Here is a 19,268-nt window from a genome sequence, read left to right as displayed (position 1 = left end):
AAAAAATGATCGCCCCTCTTCCTCCTCTCTTTGTCTTTGAGTTCCAAGTCCCATCAGTAAATGCAATAACAGATTCTCCATTGACAAGATTGAGGGAAGAAAATCTGAATACACGTAATGAGGGTATGAAACATTAGATGGTATACTAGATATAACTAACCAATTCATACCCAACCTATTGTCCTCCTTGGTATTATTGAAAGCTGAGATAGTAGAGACTAAATTTGATGGTTCAAAGCTAAATATAACCTTGTTTCTTGATTTTTCATATTTTCTAAAGGAGAGACAACCATTGGATATGGTAGTCTTGCTGGTCCGAAATCTCTTTAAATCTGAGAAGAAGATAATCAAACCAATCACTAAATTCAGCTCCTTGGAAAGTGGAGGCATCAAGTTTGAAAGGGGAAGCTTTCGAAACAAAAGCTGCAAAGGGGCAGCGAAATATGGCATGAACTACTGATTCATCATCTACAAGACAAATAGGACAGAGAGGGAGCTGAGACATGAATCTACTGTGCAGTAATTTATTTACAGCATTGGCATTAAAACAACGCCTCCATAAAAACATTTTAATTTTGTAAAATTTTTAAATTCCACAATTGTTTAAAAAAACCAGAACTTGAGGTCAAGACATTAAAGACAGAAACATTTGTGCTAACATTATTTAACTGAAAATAAACCGACTTAACAGTGAACTTACCATTCTTTGTGTACCCCCAAATTCAACTGTCCTAAGAAGAGAAATTTTGAAGAAGCACCTACAGGATAGCTTGGGCATCACTAGCTGAAAAGGAAGACTGAATGACCGGGAGATTTCATTATCTTAATGACTTATGATAAGAGCCTTCACGAGGTGGAGGTGAGAGTAGGGGTAATTTCCCATGAGCTTTTCTCTCGGTAGCTAAGGGAACCAAGCATCATAAAAAATAGAGGTGGATTTTCCATCTCCCACACTTCTACATAATCCATTCAACGGTAAAGATTTCCTTTAATGAGGCTTCTCCAAGCCCAGGAGCAAGAATGACAATTGGGGGCATCCAAAAAAAATGAGTTCTCGAAATACTTCCCTTTGAACACTTTTACCCACAACGCTTCCTTGTTTGATAGTAGACGCTAACATTGGTGGGCAAGAAGGACTAGACTAAAGCTTTGAAAATCCCTGAAGCCAAGCCCATCCAAAGATTTTTTCTTACAAAGTTTATTATAACTTACCCAAAAGACACTGTAATTGGACTTGTCTCTCCGGCGGAATTGTCTTAGTAATTTTTCAATTTTTTTCCTTTCCTGCCGTAGACAAGAGACTCTTTCCATCTTGAAAATTTAAATTGAACTATCTCAATGACATTATTAAAAAGGGAGTTGGGAATTTTTTGGATCCCCTCGATAAGCTTACATATTTATGGGGAATTGGCACCACATTGAACCTAGGATGGAGGAAATTTCCTCAGCAATCATAGAAGGTACATTCAAGTGAAAGAAAATGCTGGATTTACTAGTATTAAGTTCTTGCCTTGAAACCTGGCAAAAATTCTTGAAGAAATTGATAATAGTCCTATCTTCCTCTACCCAACTTTAGAGAATAATATGCAATCATCAGTAAAAAGGAAGTGGAAGATGATGGGCCAAGTTTTAATCCCAGTTATTTGATTGGAGAGCTCTACCTGGAGAAGAGAATTAAAAAAGCCTTTCTAACAATTTTTTTTTTTATTGAAATGTATGTAAACTTATTATTGAACGACTTAATCTTACTATGTATATTTTAATTTGTTTAACAATTTTCTTAAATGATTTACCAACACTTTAAACTTTAAAACCAAAATCGAACCATTTATGAAAAGGTTTCATGGTTTATGTATTAACTGCTTGATTTGATTTTGATAAATGATTTTGGTTTCAAATTCACATCCTTAGTTCATTCCCAGAAGAATAAGAGATTGACAACATTGAATAGTGGAACGTTACTTGGACCCAAATGATGCTTTTGGTGACCTTGGCATTGTTTTAGAAATTGGATCGGATCGATTAGGATTGCCCGGATAAGATTGATACTGGGTGAGACCGATTTTGATCCATGACTAATCGACTAAGATAAGGTATGAGGATAAAATGGTTTAAAATATAAATTTTACAAGAAAAAGAAAAAGAAAAAGAAAAAAGGGATAAATCAGTCCGATCCCAACCTATACCATCTGATTTGATTGAGGCCGACCCCTAATTTTAAAACCTTGGACCCCGACTTGAACAGTGAAAATTTATTTTCTTTACCTATACAACAGGATCCACCTGAAGGCTATGTATCCGTTCTTCTGCTTTCTTAAGCTTGTTAGTTGTCACCTTGTATTTACCCGAAAAGGCAAAAGCTTGTTACCATGTAGATTGTTCCTCGCTTTTTTTTTCCCTTTTTTCTTCTTAGAGAAGAAAGAAAAAGAGATTTAAAATTGTCCAGGGTTTGATATAAATAGTTAGTATCCTATGTTAGGATTTTCCCTACCATGGCTTTGTAGACAGTAGGTTCAATCATATGGACTATCATTTTTAACACGAAGGTTGGGTTTAAACAAAAAACTCTCCATTTCAGTTCAAAGAGGAATAGTGACCCATGAGCATTTCAAAAAATTGTTAGGGATCATTAGAGATTCAAGTTCCACGAGATCACTCCACATCTCATGCACCTCCCATACATTCTTGATTGTTTTTTTTTAGTGTGAGCAGAATTCCCTAAGTTGCCGCTCTAGTACCCTCTCTTGTCATTACATAGTTAGCAAGGAGTAATAAGCATCTATTTTGTGAAAAAATGACAGTTGCCCATCTTGATATATTTTGAGACATATTGGACACATCATTTATAATGAGCACATTGTTAAAAAAATAAGGTATTTTAGGTCTGGTCGAATCTAGGCTCGATAGCATTCACATGAATGTAATCATGTTTATAACATGTGACCTGTGCAATCTAGAAATTCCCCTTATTCATTACAATGTGAGGGTTAGGATTTTTTTATTCAAGAGTGACCATATTCTTATGTTTCCATAAAAAATAACGGGTAATATTGGACGTGTTAAAAAGGACACCAAGTCATTCCTCAAGAGATTATTAGAGTTAAAAGTACATTATTAAGTTGGGAAAAGAGAAAAAATGTAAACACTCGATTCTTAGTCCCAATGGACCAACAACCCAAACTCTTGTTGAGAACTCACAAGTAAGGAAAACATGCTGAATGTTTTTTAGCTTATTGTGACACACAGATCACAGGTGGGGTCTAAGTCTATCCATTTATGCAAATTTTCTTTGAAAGGGATTCCATCCAAGGCCAATCTCTAAAAGAACAACTTAAATTTGGGGTGAATTTTGAGTTTTCAAAAAAATCGTCACCATTAGGAGCAAGGAGACAAACAAGTACACCTATTATAGCACCCACTAGAGTTAGTAAGTTGGTTTTGAGAAAATCAGCTGCAATCTTAGTGATGAGAGTCCCTTTTTTTTTAACGATGGCACTACCATTGATTAGATTCAAGAGATATAGGGATTCGGATAATTATATTGGAGATATTAACAAGAAGAATGGATTTAAGTAACCTTGTGTTCCATTGATCCTCTAGCATAAAATTGTTAATTTTTTTCAAGATGTACAGGTGGAGACACTTCTCAATACACATTGTCAAGAAAAATATCATTAGATTCGTGAATCTTGGGCTCATTCCAGAAAAAAATATTATGTCCATTACTTATTCTGACAAAAATCATATGTTTCAAGATAGGGAGAATAACTGTTTCTCGCTTTTACCATACAAAAAAAAATCTCTTTATTCCTTATATTAAATGTACTTTTTTTTTTTTAAATTTGAATCCATTGCATGAATGCTCACATGATCATGCATGCGAGGTATCAACCCCCGTCTCATTTGCTTTCAAATATATCACTCTTCACCTCTATAATAATTCGGAATGATACATGTGTTGTCGTATTCTCAAATTTCCAATCGGGTGTGATTGTAGTATCACATTGGCTATAGCCCTTCTGTGTAAATTCTCTATTCTATACCCTTTGAAATCACTTGTCACTGTCGGTAGAGATTACGAGGTTAGGGGATGTGATGGAATGCATTTATTTGTTGGGTCCCACTTCTACAATTAGAGGGCTCCACTGCACGGTTAGGACAAATCCTTAGCCTTTTCATCATTGGCATCACCAGACCACACCGGCCCATGCCAACTGCGGCGTAGCCAATGCGAAGAAAAGAGCAAAAGTGGCCAAAACAAAGAAAAGAATTAAAAATTAAGATAAACTCATTAATCTGAATGATTTTATTTTTTTTTCTCATAATTATATTTGCAAAATAATAAGCATTATTGATTAAGTGATCTGATGATACATGTTTCTCTCGAGTCCTTTCTATGGAGAATTAGATCAGATTAGATTAGTTGTTTCGACCAAAAAAGGATTAGATTAATTGGTGTTAGGGTTGTCAATCATTCATGCCCTTGTCTCCTTAATGCGGCCATGAATGTTAAGGATACGTAAAAATTAGTTGATCTTAGGGGTTTCTCGATTTTGAAAAAAATATGTTAAACATGCGTCTCTCTTTTCCTTATTTCATTAATTTCAACCTCTCTGTTCATATTGTCGTTCTCTTTTTTCCTTTATTACTTTATACTTTGTATTTAACTTCATTTCAAGTTTATCCTAAATATATAAATCAAGAACCTTATGTGTCCACCCTCTTGTTTTTATCCATTAGCCTATTAAGTCTATTTAATTATAATTTTACCATTCAATTTAAAATTTTACCTTAATTACGAATCTACCATTAGTTATTATGATTGAATTATTGAATATCTAAATGGACTATACGCGATCTGATTCCGATTTTAGAATACTGATCCACATCAATAGAGATTGCCGTGGATTTTCTTGTTTGATAAGATAATATCAATGATGGTATTTTAATTTATTAAATGATTATCCACATGCTATTATTATTATTATTATTTAGACAAATATATGCTATTATTTACTATGATAGAAGTGGTTGATGGGTCACTATCAATATTGGCTATGATAGACATGATTAAACTTAATACGTATTAGATGTAAAATAAAAAAAAAAAAAAAAAAAAAGAAATGATCCACAATTGAAAAGCTAGATTGGATTTAGGTGTTCATGAGAACATGAGATATTAGAATTTAGTTATAAACGATCAGTTTTAATTCATACTTAATACCACAATAAACTCATATTTTTGCTTCTCTATTTTTACATAGTAATTGTATTAAACACGTATTAAACATGTGCCATATCATTACCATATGTATTTTATTACACCGAATTTTTGAAAAATATTCTTTCCGTATGACTTGTTTAATTACCATATGTACGTGTTTTCGTATTATCATCATTTCCAAACTTACGAAGTATGATCCCAGCTCACGAGTAGGGCTTGGATTGAGTTAAGGACAGACATTTTAGCAACTTGGCGGTGGTAAATGCTTATATGGTGTCTTAATTTTCTTAATTTCGTACTTCACAGGCAGATAATTTTAAAATGATAATGACAGACAGATTCAGGTGTTCATTAATTAATCGACGAGAGGCGATTCAGGTATTCACCGTATAGGAATTGCACCTAATCCCAACATATGGGAATTGGAGAGGATCAGGTCACTTCACATACATGGAAAAAGAAGCAGAACCCAGCCACACATATGGTAAGGAAGGGAAGGGAAGGGAAGGGAAGGGAATGGAAAGCTTTGCCCTTTTCTTTGAACTTCTTCCTTTTCCTCATCAGAGAAAGAGGGAAACCCTTTTTCCTTGATCAGAGAAAGTTAAGATCGAGTCTGTGATGTCGAATTCTCATGAAATACCCGAGAAGATCATTATTGATACTGATCCTGGCATTGGTAAGTTTTCTCTCCACCTCTTCATTTAGGATCTCTTTTGATTTGCTTGTTTCTCTCTTAATGTTGAACTTTGGTGGGGATTTTAGTTCAATTCACGGTGGCTGTGTCGTTTCTTTTGATTGATTTCGTTAGTTTTCATTCCGTTTGAAGAACTCCAGTAGATTAAATTCAAAGTTTTTTACAAATTTAGGACCTGGAGAGTTCCTCGTTATGCCTCTGCTCCTATTGGAATAGTTTCAGATGTTATAGGAAGATAGAAAACAAGATTTTCCTTTTGGAAGAACTCCTTACTGTTCTGTTTCTTGCAGTTTTGATCTACTTGACCTTATACTCTGATCCTATTTAAGATTAGACTTCTCATAATCCAACTAAACACCTTAGCCTCAATCTGTTGTTGTAGGTGGGATGTGTGTGTTTTGATTTTACACATGTTCAAACATGTTAATTCCTAGCGAGCTGTCGTTGGTTTACAGATGATAGCATGGCTATCTTGATGGCATTTCAAACACCAGAGGTGGAGGTCTTAGGTTTGACTACTATATTTGGTAATGTTAGTACTGAAGGCGCTACCCGCAATGCTTTGCTTCTGGTATGTGTGGTTCACTGCAATAGATTCTCTCTTGTTTTATTGATACATTTGTTTCTCTACAACTTCCTAGTTATCCCCTTTGCAATGTTTTATCGACATGTTTATGATTGTATTGCAACTTTTAATGTGTAAAAGGATAGTCTGAGATTGCAGGGTGTCCTGGAATCCCTGTGGCAGAAGGCAGCTCTGAACCTCTAAAGGTAAAGATCAACTGCTTATCACTATATGAACCATGTATTTAAATGTACAATGTTACTCTTACCAAACTTGTTCTGTATTTTTATGATTTTTTTTCTTCTTGGATATTGGTTAATTCTTTTGTGACACTAATTCTTTGATATAATTATCATGAGGAATGTCATGAAGTTTATGTGTCTCACCCGTATGGATTTATATATTTATTTATTTCAATTTGGGTATTCTTCTTTTCTGAGTCACAATCGTGTTCTTGAAATGCCCTTTTACCTAGTTGAGCTTCATTGCAATATGAAAGTTGTTATTATGAATGTGATCATTAAAAACACCCCCAATATTGTCTTGTAACAATTATAGTATCCTATTTTATAATGCACCCTAACCTCTGTGTATAGATTTGCTGAGAAAATTTGTTTCTAATACCTTGAAATGTTGGCAATTTATGTAGTTCTGCTACCTTTGTTTGTTGAATTTGATTCATGCTAGAAAGTTATTCTTGTTCACAATGCTGCATTTTTGAAACAGGGTGGAAAGCCATGTGTTGCTGACTTTGTTCATGGCTCTGATGGGTTGGGAAATGTATTTCTTCCACCCCCAAAAGAAAAGAAAATTGAGAAGAGTGCTTCTGAATTTTTAGTTGATAAGGTCCTTGAATATCCTGGTGAGGTATCCATACTTGCATTGGGACCACTGACAAATTTAGCTTTGGTAAGTGTTATTCTCAATGTCATAGTTACCAGAATAAATCAATTTTCTGTTTCTCTGCTGTAACTACTATAAGTTTTCCCAATGCGGATGGGCATTATATTGACCTTCTCTGGTCTCAATTAGGCGATTAAAAAGGATTCATCTTTTGCAAGCAAGGTCAAGAGACTGGTCGTACTTGGTGGTGCTTTTTTTGCAATGGGAAATGTCAATCCTGCAGCTGAAGCAAATGTAAGTACTTAGTCTACCAGCTTCATAAATTTGTTCAAAGAGATTACTGATATGACTGCGTTAGCCGCCCCATTTGGTGTTCTTTGAGAAGTACATCACATTGAGGGTTGCATGTATATGAATTATCTATCAACTTTACTATGAATAGATCCATTGGATGCTGTCCCCCTTTATTTCTGGTAGTAATTTGTTTGACTTGGATAAGCTATGGATAAGTATAGATGCTATGTGACCATATGTTCAACCAATTTTTTGTTGCCCGCTTATCCACTTTGCTATCTGGGCTCCTAGAGTCTCCACTTAAGTCTAGGGAGACATCCCCTAGAAGATTCTTGCCAAGTTTTAGGCCTTTAGCATGGTTGCTGAGGGTTCCACTGGTTCTTATTCTAAAGCTATCCTTGTTGGTTCTTCTCTATGAGAAGAAGTCGATGAATAATGGTCGTCTCCCGCCACACAAGGTTGCTTAATTAAACATGTCTGATTGTCATTGTGGTTCTCTACTGAGTATTGCTTTGGTAAGCTAGTAAATGGATTCCTCCCCCTAGGAACCTACTGACCTATCTTTTCCACTTAATCATAATGCAAGACTTGCTCCATACGATCCTCAGCCTACGGTAACAGCAACTACTTCAAGGTATCATTCCCCTCCAGTGCTCTCAAAAAATTCATGGTTGCTGTTTCTTCTCGGGGAAAAACTCATTTACATGGCTTCTCAACATGGCCCACACTCTTTGTGCCATGTGGATGTATGATGTGGCTATTTTGACTGCTGGTTATAGAGGATTTGTTCTGGATTAACCATTTGTTAAATTTCATACTCAAATTCAATCAAATATCTCCCATATATATCCGAGCATCTGCATGTATGTTCATACGTATGCAGACCCCTAATTTGACTTTCCCATGGTCCTGGAGTTTTCAGAACTCCATTTTGGCAAACACTCTCTTGGCTGAATTTTGACATTCGTGTGTGTGATCTTGAGGTTTACCTGTCCACAAAATTTGGTTACTATATGATCTGCCATGTGGTAGATATTTGGGCAACGTTGAGAAGAGTTTTCAACATGGATCGTACTAAAAGAATTCACCCGTTTATATTAATATTAATAGTATTATTATTACTTTTTACATAGTTGCTGTAAAATAGCTTGCCTTGGTGGCTAGTTGTTTTAATTGATCTAGTGAGCCTATTCACATAGATATGGTGTTGTGGAGTATTCCCACATATCACAAAAATATAAAGAATGCATACAGAAAAGCTGTTATTACACTGGGAAGAATGTATATAGTGTATTCCACAACCAAAGAGGATATAAACACATGTATCTCCCTCTCCCCAGCCCCCTCCCCCCCCTCTTGCTGCCCGCGTGGAAAGGGGGGGGGGGGGAGTTGTTTTTACAAATCAATTTATTTATTTATTTAATTATTATTATTTTTTTTTATGGCATAGGAGACGTTGCTCAAGTAACATCTATGACTAGGATACTCGATTGCTCACATCCTTTCAGTGATGCATTATGTTCCTGCACTAATAAGTAATAAGTAACAACAAATGATTGTTAAGCCATTAATTTCTTACAGCAACTTAGTGATGATAAAGATGATATTATTTTTGACTTCCAGATCTATGGGGATCCAGAAGCAGCTGATATTGTTCTTACGTCAGGAGCAAATATTGTTGTTGTTGGCATAAATATTACTACCCAAGTCGTATTAACAGGTGCAACCCCTCATTTATTCCCCTCTTTTCGAGTATTCTTCTTGTTATCTAGCTAGTTGTCATCTGAGCCTAATCATAATGAACCCCATCTAATGGTTTCAGATGAAGACCTCCCTGAAATAAAGGATTCGAAAGGGAAACAAGCTCAGTTCTTGGGTGAATTATGCAAATTTTACAGGGATTGGAATGTGAAAGCTAATGGTGTTTATGGTAAATTTCCTTCATAAGCTTGATGATCAAATAACGATTTTGAGTTAGAAATATCATGATACCTAGTCAGAATTTCTCATTTGTGTTTCTCGATTCAGGCATTTTCCCCCATGATCCTGTGAGTTTTGTTGCACTTATCCGTCCGGATCTTTTTACTTACAAGAGGGGAGTTGTGAGGGTTGAAACAGAGGGTGTATGTGTTGGACATACACTGATGGACCAAGGACTTACAAAGTATGTTCAGAAAGTCTTTAACATACTCTATGGGATTGGATAGATTGACTTAAGGTTGATATATTTTGTTGCAGATGGAACTCAAGCAACCCTTGGTCAGGCTATGACCCTGTTTCAGTTGCATGGACGGTTGATGTGGATGGAGTTGTTATGTATATAAAGGAATTGCTCATGAAACCTTGAAAGCTATATCGTGCACATGAGACCATGGGAAGGCAAGGTTGCATTGTCTACCATGTGCCATTTCGACAATCCATTTCCTTTTTTCTTTTATTGGTCATAAATCTTGGATGTGTGTTTCATGTGTTAGGATCACATTCTCATCCCTCCATTCATGAAACAGTGATTTTATGCTAAGTACATGGTGCATCCATGCCCCACAATTCATGTTGGAAGAGTGGTTTTATTCTAGATGTAAAGGTGCACATTTTATTTTTTAATTTTAGTGAAGAAGATTTCATTTACAAAGATGAAAATACATCAAATATAACCATACATAGAATGGTTTTATTCTAGATGTAAAGGTGCACATTTTATTTTTTAATTTTAGTGAAGAAGATTTCATTTACAAAGATGAAAATACATCAAATATAACCATACATTTAGTATTTACCAGACTTGCCGTGCCACAATATTGGTTCCTACTGCATATGCAACATTTATATGAACAACAAAATGGATGAGATGACTGAAAATATCCAAGGTGAGGTTCCATGGTGTATGCTTTTTGTAGACAATATTGTCTTATTGGATGACATTTAGGTTTAATGTTAAAATTGGAGTGATGGAGATCAACCTTGGAATCAAGAGGCTTTAAGATAAGTAGATCTAAGACTGAGTATGTGAGATGTAACTTTAATCACACTACAATGGATAATGCATGATGTGGCTAATGAAGGAAGAGAGATGGCGCAAAGTGACCATTTTAGATATTTGAGACCTGTCATTAATAAAGAAGGCGATATTGAGGATGATGTCATCTATAATTAAAGTGGGATGGATGAAGTGGAGGGGTGCTTCTGGAGCCTTGTGCGACCGATGTCTTTACAAAGCTTAAAGGAAAATTCTATCAGACAGTTGTGCGACCTACTATGACGTACAATGTAGAATGTTGGGCAGTTAAGAAAAGCAATATTGATAAGTTGTGTAGTGGAAATGAGGATGTTAAGATGGATGTGTGGGAAAACTAGGAGGGATAAGGTAAGGAATAAACGTATTAAAGAAAATTTGTAAGTTGCCACAATTCATGATAAGCGTTGTGAAAGTCGATTAAGATGGTATGATCATGTTCAACGGAGGCCATTGGATGTGCCAGTAAGGAGAAGTGACCTCATCTAGATAGAAGGATCCAAAAAGCTAGAGGCAGACTGAAAATGACCATAGGAGAGGTTTTGAGGAAAGAGATGCACAGATTAGGCCTAGTTCTGAGTATGGCCTCGAATAGAGCGGAATTGAGGGCTAATATCCAGGTGGCAGACCCCAATAGCTGTGTTCTACTTTATTAATGCATTTAGTAATTTGTTTCCTTCTTTTACTTGCCTTCTTCCTTGTCTTTACTTGGATCCATGTGGCCAACCCCATTAAGTTGGGATAAGGTTTAGTTTCAGTTAGTTTGTTGTTGTTGTTGTTGTTGTTGTTGTTGTATATGAATAACAAAAAACATTTCGGTTATCTACTCAAGTAAATGAAGAACAAAATTTCTTAAACATATTTGGAATGTCAAATTAGTAAGTGATACAGCTGTGATGGGAATGTACTTTTGTTTATTCGATTTGTAGCTTGAAATTGTTGTTGAGTGAGATTAAAATGAGACGAGAAGCCAGCATTTACATGACAAAAAAGGTAACTTCAGGACTACGGTGGTTCTAATGTTAGGCACTTCCCATACATCAATACCCAAAAAGTTTAAAGCAATTATTCTGTATGTGAATAAATAAGAACTGCAGTGTTCTATAACAAGTCACCAAACATTCAAAACGTTGTTTGGTGATTGTTTACATGGGACATGGATTAATGTATTGCATATACAAGTCATTTTGTGCTACACTCTCCATTGCATTGACCATGCTTCTTCGAATACTTGAAATGGGCAACCAATTTTCAACTATTTAATCGACATTTCACTAATAATCCTCGCATGTGCAAGAGCCGCCCTTGAAGTGGTGGAAACTTTCTTGGTTTAATGCCATCATCTTCTTCCTCCCATAGTTACCAAAAATTCAGGTTAAGATTTAGAGGATCAGGACACTTCCCATGATCCATTCGTTGCTTTGGCGTTGTTGTGCTAATGGTGTTGATGTTGGGGAGGGTTTCCAGAGGTGGCATATGCATTGATGTTCTTGAGACGGCCATTCATGTCCTTGTTTCCTGCCTTTCACAAAGGCAAGTTGGTTCGATTCTCTGTTATCAATTTGGGCTGATGTGGTCCCTCCTAATGGTTTGGAAGGTTGGATTGATTCTTGGCAGAGTCTGCCCCCTTCTTCCCAACCCCATACTAAGTTGCTGGCCTCGCCTCCTTCTTATGCTTGCAAATTTGGAAGGAGAGAAATTCTTTGGTTCACAACATAGTGGTATTCTCTCCTGAGGAGGTAATTCCTAAAGCTCAAAACTCCTTTGTTGATTTACTTCAAGCCATGGCTTCCCCTCTTCACCAAGTTCAGCATCCTTCTCCACAATGTCATTGTCTGGTCTTCCCCCTCCCCCTCTCTCCCACTAGGGTCGTTTAAGATCAACTCTATGTGGCCGTCTTTAAAAGTCTTCAGAAGGCTAGGATTGATTGTGGAAGAGCTTCAGGGGAGATTTTGGTTGTAGTTTCTGAGCCCAACTTGTGTTTTTACCCCCTTGATTGCCGAGTCAATCGCTCAACGGTCAACAATGCTTCGGGTAGCCTCTGAAGGTTGGCCCTCATTGATCTTTGAGTGTGATTCTCAGTATCTCTTTTCGTCTATCATCTCTAGAAGTTTCAATGTTGATATTTGTTTAGTTGTGTTGACATCATCTTCCTTTCTTCTTCGTTTGTGGAGTGCAATTTCCGTTTTAACCACCGTGAAACAAACATTGTTGTCACTTCCTTTGTCACTGGACACTCTCTTCTTCCAATGTAATTGAGTTTCCTTGTAATGACCCGTAGCTCATTTATGTTTTGAGTTGGGAGGCTATTTGTGACTGAGTTTTCCTTGAATGATTTAAAACTTTTTATTTGTGACCTATTTTTAAAAAATCAATTGTGAAAATCATTTTAGTTCTAAAAGAAAAAATCGTTTGGTAAGTACAAGAATGGAATCTTCAGTGTACTGCTTAGTGATTTCAGAATCAGTCAATCCTTGAACTCTAGTGAGCTTGAAGTCGTAACATGCATAGGTCCAGTTAAAAAGTAGCTTGCAAGCCGAGTGTATCAAAAAATATGGTTGTGGCCCTTCTTCCTCTTCTATAGTAGTGATCACATCAACTTCAGAGATGTTGTTGGAGCAAGTGCCTTCACCAATTTCACAGAGATGCAGATGCCCCAGCTTATCTTGACAGAGAATCTCAGACTTAGCCTGCTTGGTGTTAAACCCCTTTGTTGTGAAAACAAGATTATTAACTTCATGCTTCTTGAACCCAAATTTTAGAAGAGATATATCTCGCCCAAGAATGCTTAAACCTCTTTCCAGAAACCCTAGCTTCTTAAGTCTGCTATGGGAAGCCATCCCTTTGTCACGATTGCAATGCTGCCCTCCACTTCAGGTATAGCCATTACAATTGCCTGTAGCACAATAAGGACAAATATTCATCCTTCTTGCCCTCCTTTCTCTAGCATATAGGATGTTTCCTCTGAATGGGTGACGCTTATTCTACTTCAGTTCTTCCAAATATATCTTTTGCAAGAAAGAGAAAATATGAACTCGCATCTCCGCAGGGAGCTTGATGTGCCAAGTAGCTCTCACCTTGCGCTGCCAAATCTCTTTCAGAGTAAGATAAGGCTTAGGGCCTTTTGATGGGCGAATCAGAGTAACAAGATTATCCTCAAATTCTCCTCCAGATGTGGCAATTATATCTATTTCAAAGATATCGCCTATGCCACTGTCTTCCACAACTTTCTTAACTGGTAGATGCTCAAGTTCATAAGTAGTCCAATCAACCTGGTGTTGATAAACAACTTCAAACTCTGGAGCCACTTCTTTGCCTTTTTGTTGGGTAGCGACTCACTATCTTTAGGAATTCCTTCTTTCACAAATATTTTATCCAAGATTGGATAACTCTGTCCTTTTTCCATATGAAGACGTTTTCTTGCCATCATGAGCATTCTTATGTTCTCTGCTCCTCTAGAAGCACTAGTTTCTCCTATACTTAATCTGGAGGACTTGAATGCTTTTTTTTTCTTCTCAGGAGAATACCCCAATCCGATATTCCCACAACCTGGGAGAATTCTGGAAGTTTTGAGAGACCCTGTTGGTTCTTTCCCAATCCCATTCCTTGAAAATAATACATTTGCTTCATCATGCGGCATATCGTGGAGCTCCATGTACCCTCATATGCTATTAGAATATTCTCTTTTGTTTATTCTTTGATAATAGAAGCACAAACCTTCTCCACCTCAATGCCAATTAGACGCATTTCTGGCTCCTGAGTTTTCCTTGCTTCAACATTAGCCAATATGTTTAATAACTATGGGTCTCTGAAAATAGTGACTACCTTCTCATCGTGGATGAACTTCACTTTCTGATGTAGTGCCGATACTACTACCCCTACTTTATGAATCCAAGGACGGCCCAACAACATATTGAAGGAGGCAGGGATGTCAATTACTTGGAATTCCACACAAAACTCTACATGCCCCACCACTATCGTTTTTGTTAATATTCTGACAATAGTTCTCCTTGTATTGTCATATGCTTTGATGATTTTGAGTAGACGGCATGAACTGGTTTGGATTGAAGCCTATACACTTTGCAGGCCTTAATGGTAGAATATTCAGGTTTGATCCATTATGAATAAGGACCTGGGGTATTGTATTCATGTTGCACTCTACTGTGATGTATAAAGATTTTGCATGCCTGATACCTTCCGGAGGTAGATCTATTTCTAGAAACAATAGTGCTTGAATGGCATATGTCGCCCCCACTATCGAAGATAATTGTGATGGATCCATCTCAATTGGAACTTGTAAATTGGTTAGAAACTTTAGAATAACTTCTCTGTGCATAGGAGATGCCATCAACATCCCCCAGATACAGATGTTTGCTTGTACTTTCTTCAGTTGACTCAGAATTTGATTTTTAGGCTGTGGCTACTTATTGCTCTGTCCTACTTCTGTGATGAAGGCTTCTCAACCATAAGCTCCTTTGTGATTTAACATGCTTCTTTTTATAATAATGTTGTATGGGTAGTTACTCTCATCATCACTATTTGAAATGAGGATTGTACTAACCATTTGATCATCAATTCCTATCTCATATGCTGGAGAAGAAAAGGGATCTAAAGGACCTTCACAAATATCAAATGCTTAAGCCTTGGTCATCTAGACCATATTATTCAGATGCAGAATGAGTCCTATGAGAGGTGACTCACATTGAATCTCCATGTCAAGAGTTCCAGACTCCATTGAAATTTTTTTGGATTTTTGCAAACTTTCCAAGCATCTTCTCAGTTATCAACATGTCTTCACATATTTGATCTAGTAAGTACTATAAGTCATCATTCCATTGTAAGAAAAAAAAATATATATTCTTCAACACTATCTTCATGATATTCAATTTCTTCAACATAATCTTCTTCTAGATTCTTCATTTCTGTGTTGTGACCATCCTCAAGGTCTTCAAGTTCATCTTCAATATCTTCTTCTTTTGGATCAGATATAGCATCTGTGGGATTTGCCTCAAATCCTCTCTGAAGCATTCATTATCTCAAAGCTCTGTTTGGGGTCCTCCACCTCACCATCACTGTCATCATCTATATGGATTAGATGAATTTCTTCTAAGATAATTTCTCCGATAGCCAATGCTACCATTGCTTCAATCAATTCAGGAGTAATCTTCTATCACATGCACTTTTGTCTTGATAACTTGACGAGGTGTTGTTGGGTAGATCAGAATTGTAAGATCAATTAAGATTTCTTCTCTTCTTTCCTGGAGATTCACAGATTCTGTAGATGAGTAAACTAGAGTATCGGGGGTTGCAAGCATATCAGTCCAGGAAGTTTCGAGTGGCCAATCTAACTCTGCATTCGTTCAGATCCCCTTTTCTCAACCATCCATTTTGAGAGGTGGTGAAGATATCCAATAGATTGATGGTAAAACACAGAGTGGTATGAGTTTGAGGGATAAGGTGGTGCTTGATAATATGGTGGTAATGATTGAGGGAATGATGCGAGGTCGAATGAAGATAATCCTACCTGAGGTGGGGTAGAGTAAAATGGAAGGTATAATGGAGATGGAAGGTATAATGGAGATAGAAGGTATGATGTAGGGTGATAGGATGGTGATGAAGGGTATGATGTAGAGTGACAGGATGGTGATGAAGGTTGAGGTGGAATAGAACCACAAGGTGGAAGGCTATTATCCTCCCAAGAACGGATTTCTTTAATTCTCTTCTTATGAGCTTCTTCTTTTGGCTTTCCATGAAACTTAGATTTTAGTTTGGCCATATGAGATCAGGTGTTGAGATGCCCCTTCTTTGATACATGATGGATTTTGGAAGTAGAATCTTCGTCTTTTGAATCACTTCATAACATTCCAACAGTTCCGTGATTTGGAAGCGGGTTGGTTGTTACATTAGGCTGGCTTTTTAATTCCAACTCAATTTTTCATGACTCAATCAAGTCTTGTATAGAATAATTTAAAGTGAGGCATTGGTTGGTCTCATGTCACTTTTGATTATGGAAGGAACAATACTCATTATTCTTGTACCAAGCTGGTGGAGGCTTGCTAATTGGCCTTGTACTTAGAAGACCTTTTTTCTTCAGCTTCTCGTAACACACGGCATTCCCAAATCTGAGAATTGTTTCCTCTATAAAGTACTCTTCTGAACGGTGGGTTTGACTTAATGACCACATGATTGGACTTGAGAGTTACTGTTGGGGTAGTGGACTGCTGACTTGGACCTGTTGCTGCCACAGTATTTACTTCTGCATTACACCCTTTATAATTTTAGATTCTTGCTCTATTCTGGCTGAAGTTGAGAAGTATTATGGTGTTGAGCTTCTCTGAAGATTTTGTTTTCAACCCTCTTTCTGGTTGCTAACAATGTTGTAAATGTCTCGATTCGTTGACTATACAACACATCATAAGTAAGGATAAGACAAGTTTTCAAGTATAATTTAACTTGTTCCAACTCCGTTGGTTGAGACGACATGGGGCCCACCTTGTCCTGGAACCTTAGAAGGAATTCGGTGAACCCTTCTCCTGGAGCCTGTTGCACCATTTTAAACTCTCACTGAGTTATGTCCAACTCAGTGTTGTAAGAATATTACTTTGTAAATGCCTTTATAATTGTTGCTCATGTCTGGGTCTGTGGTTGATCCAACTGTGTCAACCAACGAAGAGTCGACCCTGAGAGAGTGAGCAGAAATACTTGCCCCGTTTGATTTTGAGTAAGTCCCATGTCATGGAGATATTGATAAAGACTTTCAAATGAACCTTGGCGTCTCCTGTCTCACTAAACTTGTATGTACTCCATTTGAATTTTTTTGGAAGTCTGATTATAGGAAAAAAGAATCATTTCATTCATCTATGTGCCATAAGAATATGTGGTCTTTCCCTTCTGCAAAAGTTTCTAAAATATCTAACTTCTCTTTCATGTTCCTCTCTATTTTTGTATCAGGGGGTTAAGACGAAAGGTCAGACGTGACCTCTTCCTCAACTTCATCTATCACAACCCTTGGAGTGGTTCCGAGGTAGATTAGATCCCGTTTTAGTATTGTCTCGTTTTTTCAGGATTAGGAACTTGTTCAGACTGTCGCTGTGAGGAATTTGCACTCATAAACTGGTGAAACATGTGCCTCAATTCTTCCATATCCAACTCCAATTGGTCCATTTTTCTACTCTCTCGTGTCCCTGGCTAATTCCCACTGCCTGGGTCCATACTTGTTGAATGTTCTGATGGTACTTGAGTGCTAGAACTAGATGGAGGAAGATTTACTGTATGTGAAAATCATTTAGAGTTGACTCGGACCAAATGTTATCGTGATGGGTCCACAATGACAACGAGAAATCTTTTGGGTACGAAATTATGCCAGATTCAAAGAAAAGATTTATTTTTAGAATCTTGAAGGTTTATTTTTAAATGATGCACAAACAAGGTCAATCCATATGATAATAAGGTTTTAAATATGGTCCAGACCCTTGTGATGATGACAAAGACTTCTTTATTGTGTGTATTTTTTATGCATTTTTTTTTTATAATTGAGCATCTTTTATGCAAAAAATTGAAATTTATACATATTTTATACACTTTTTTTTAAAAAAATTAATGCATCTTTTATACAAAAATTTATTAATAATATATATATATATATATTAATTTATGCATCTCTTAAACTTTTTTGAAATATATGCATCTTTCATGCAAAACAACTGATTAATGTAACTTTATACATTTTTAAAAAAACTTTTAAAATCAATGCATCTTTTATGCATTTTTTCTTTTAAATTTATAAATCTTTTATGTAAAAATTGATTAATGTACCTTTTATACATTTTTTTTTTTTTAAAATCAATGCATCTTTTATGCATTAAAAAAAATTATGCATTTGTTAGAATTTTCAATTTTTTTTTTCTTTTGAAAATTTTAATTATCATCTTTAGGTGGACCTAAGTTAAACACAAATTATAATGTGGAAAACGAACAAAGTGGTTTAAGTAAGAACATCCTTGCAGTTGATTCCATGTAGGTATATTGTGTTTGTTATCACATGATAAAATTTAATTATTTCCCAATTTTTGGATTGGTGACGTGTGTCGTTTATCAGTTTGAAACATGTGTTGTTTTAAATGTCGTGAAACAGGTGTCACCCCATAGGCACAATTATGTGAACCAAAACTGATATAATTACATTTTTCAAATCCAATTGTCAAAAATAAATCATTTTCATGATATGATGAACGACACATTGCACCAGACAAAACAAGTCTAGGGATTCAAACTTGGACTGCAAATAACTATTGAGTTAGCTTGTGGCATTTCCTAGTTATTCAATGTTCTAAATCTCTATATGATGCAATAAGTAAGGCTATAGGACAGAACTAGGCCACCCTTGATGAAACCTATATATCTATCGCAAAATGCAAGTCATAAGTAAGTGGTTCTTTTGATATACCCAAAGGTATTGTATCAAAGGGGTGTGGTTTTGTTGTTAATGGTCCATGACACTACATGGGTTCAGACAACTAGCCACGGCGATATATTTGTATATAATTTGTGTACGCAAGCATAGTGCAAAAAGTGGCTATCGGTTGATCCTAGAATGCCACGATTTGTTCTACCTCCCTGGGGGTTATGAACAATC

The 19,268-nt window shown here is 36.4% G+C and overlaps 1 protein-coding gene across 6 annotated transcripts; it reads left to right on the top strand.

Moving 5' to 3' along the window:
* Positions 1 to 5,647: 5,647 nt before the first annotated feature.
* On the top strand, positions 5,648 to 17,990 carry LOC122094707 (uridine nucleosidase 1-like). Of its 6 annotated transcripts, none has more exons than XM_042665307.1 (10): positions 5,664 to 5,900; positions 6,374 to 6,489; positions 6,630 to 6,689; positions 7,210 to 7,392; positions 7,516 to 7,620; positions 9,244 to 9,340; positions 9,443 to 9,550; positions 9,649 to 9,784; positions 9,859 to 9,999; positions 17,585 to 17,990. In XM_042665307.1, exons 1-9 carry the CDS (start codon positions 5,843 to 5,845, stop codon positions 9,965 to 9,967), a joined length of 972 nt encoding a protein of 323 aa, XP_042521241.1. In that variant the 5' UTR covers positions 5,664 to 5,842; the 3' UTR covers positions 9,968 to 9,999; positions 17,585 to 17,990. The 6 variants fall into 6 exon arrangements, 4 of the variants coding, with proteins under 4 accessions (XP_042521244.1, XP_042521241.1, XP_042521240.1 ...); XM_042665306.1 differs by having other exon boundaries at positions 5,665 to 5,900; positions 9,859 to 10,004; XR_006144966.1 differs by lacking the exon at positions 9,649 to 9,784 and having other exon boundaries at positions 5,648 to 5,900.
* Positions 17,991 to 19,268: the final 1,278 nt, after the last annotated feature.

The sequence above is a fragment of the Macadamia integrifolia genome, chromosome 12 (genome assembly GCF_013358625.1).
Source record: "Macadamia integrifolia cultivar HAES 741 chromosome 12, SCU_Mint_v3, whole genome shotgun sequence".
NCBI lineage: Eukaryota > Viridiplantae > Streptophyta > Magnoliopsida > Proteales > Proteaceae > Macadamia > Macadamia integrifolia.
The sequence above is the reverse complement of the archived record's forward strand: the minus strand, read 5'-3'. Positions and strand labels throughout refer to the sequence as shown.

Excerpts from the sequence above, each read along its gene's own strand:
- LOC122094707 (XM_042665307.1), top strand. The coding sequence starts at position 5,843 with ATGTCGAATTCTCATGAAATACCCGAGAAGATCATTATTGATACTGAT. Across the intron at positions 6,690-7,209 it reads GCAGCTCTGAACCTCTAAAG|GGTGGAAAGCCATGTGTTGC; the intron begins GTAAAGATCAAC and ends TTTTTGAAACAG. Across the intron at positions 9,341-9,442 it reads TACCCAAGTCGTATTAACAG|ATGAAGACCTCCCTGAAATA; the intron begins GTGCAACCCCTC and ends TAATGGTTTCAG.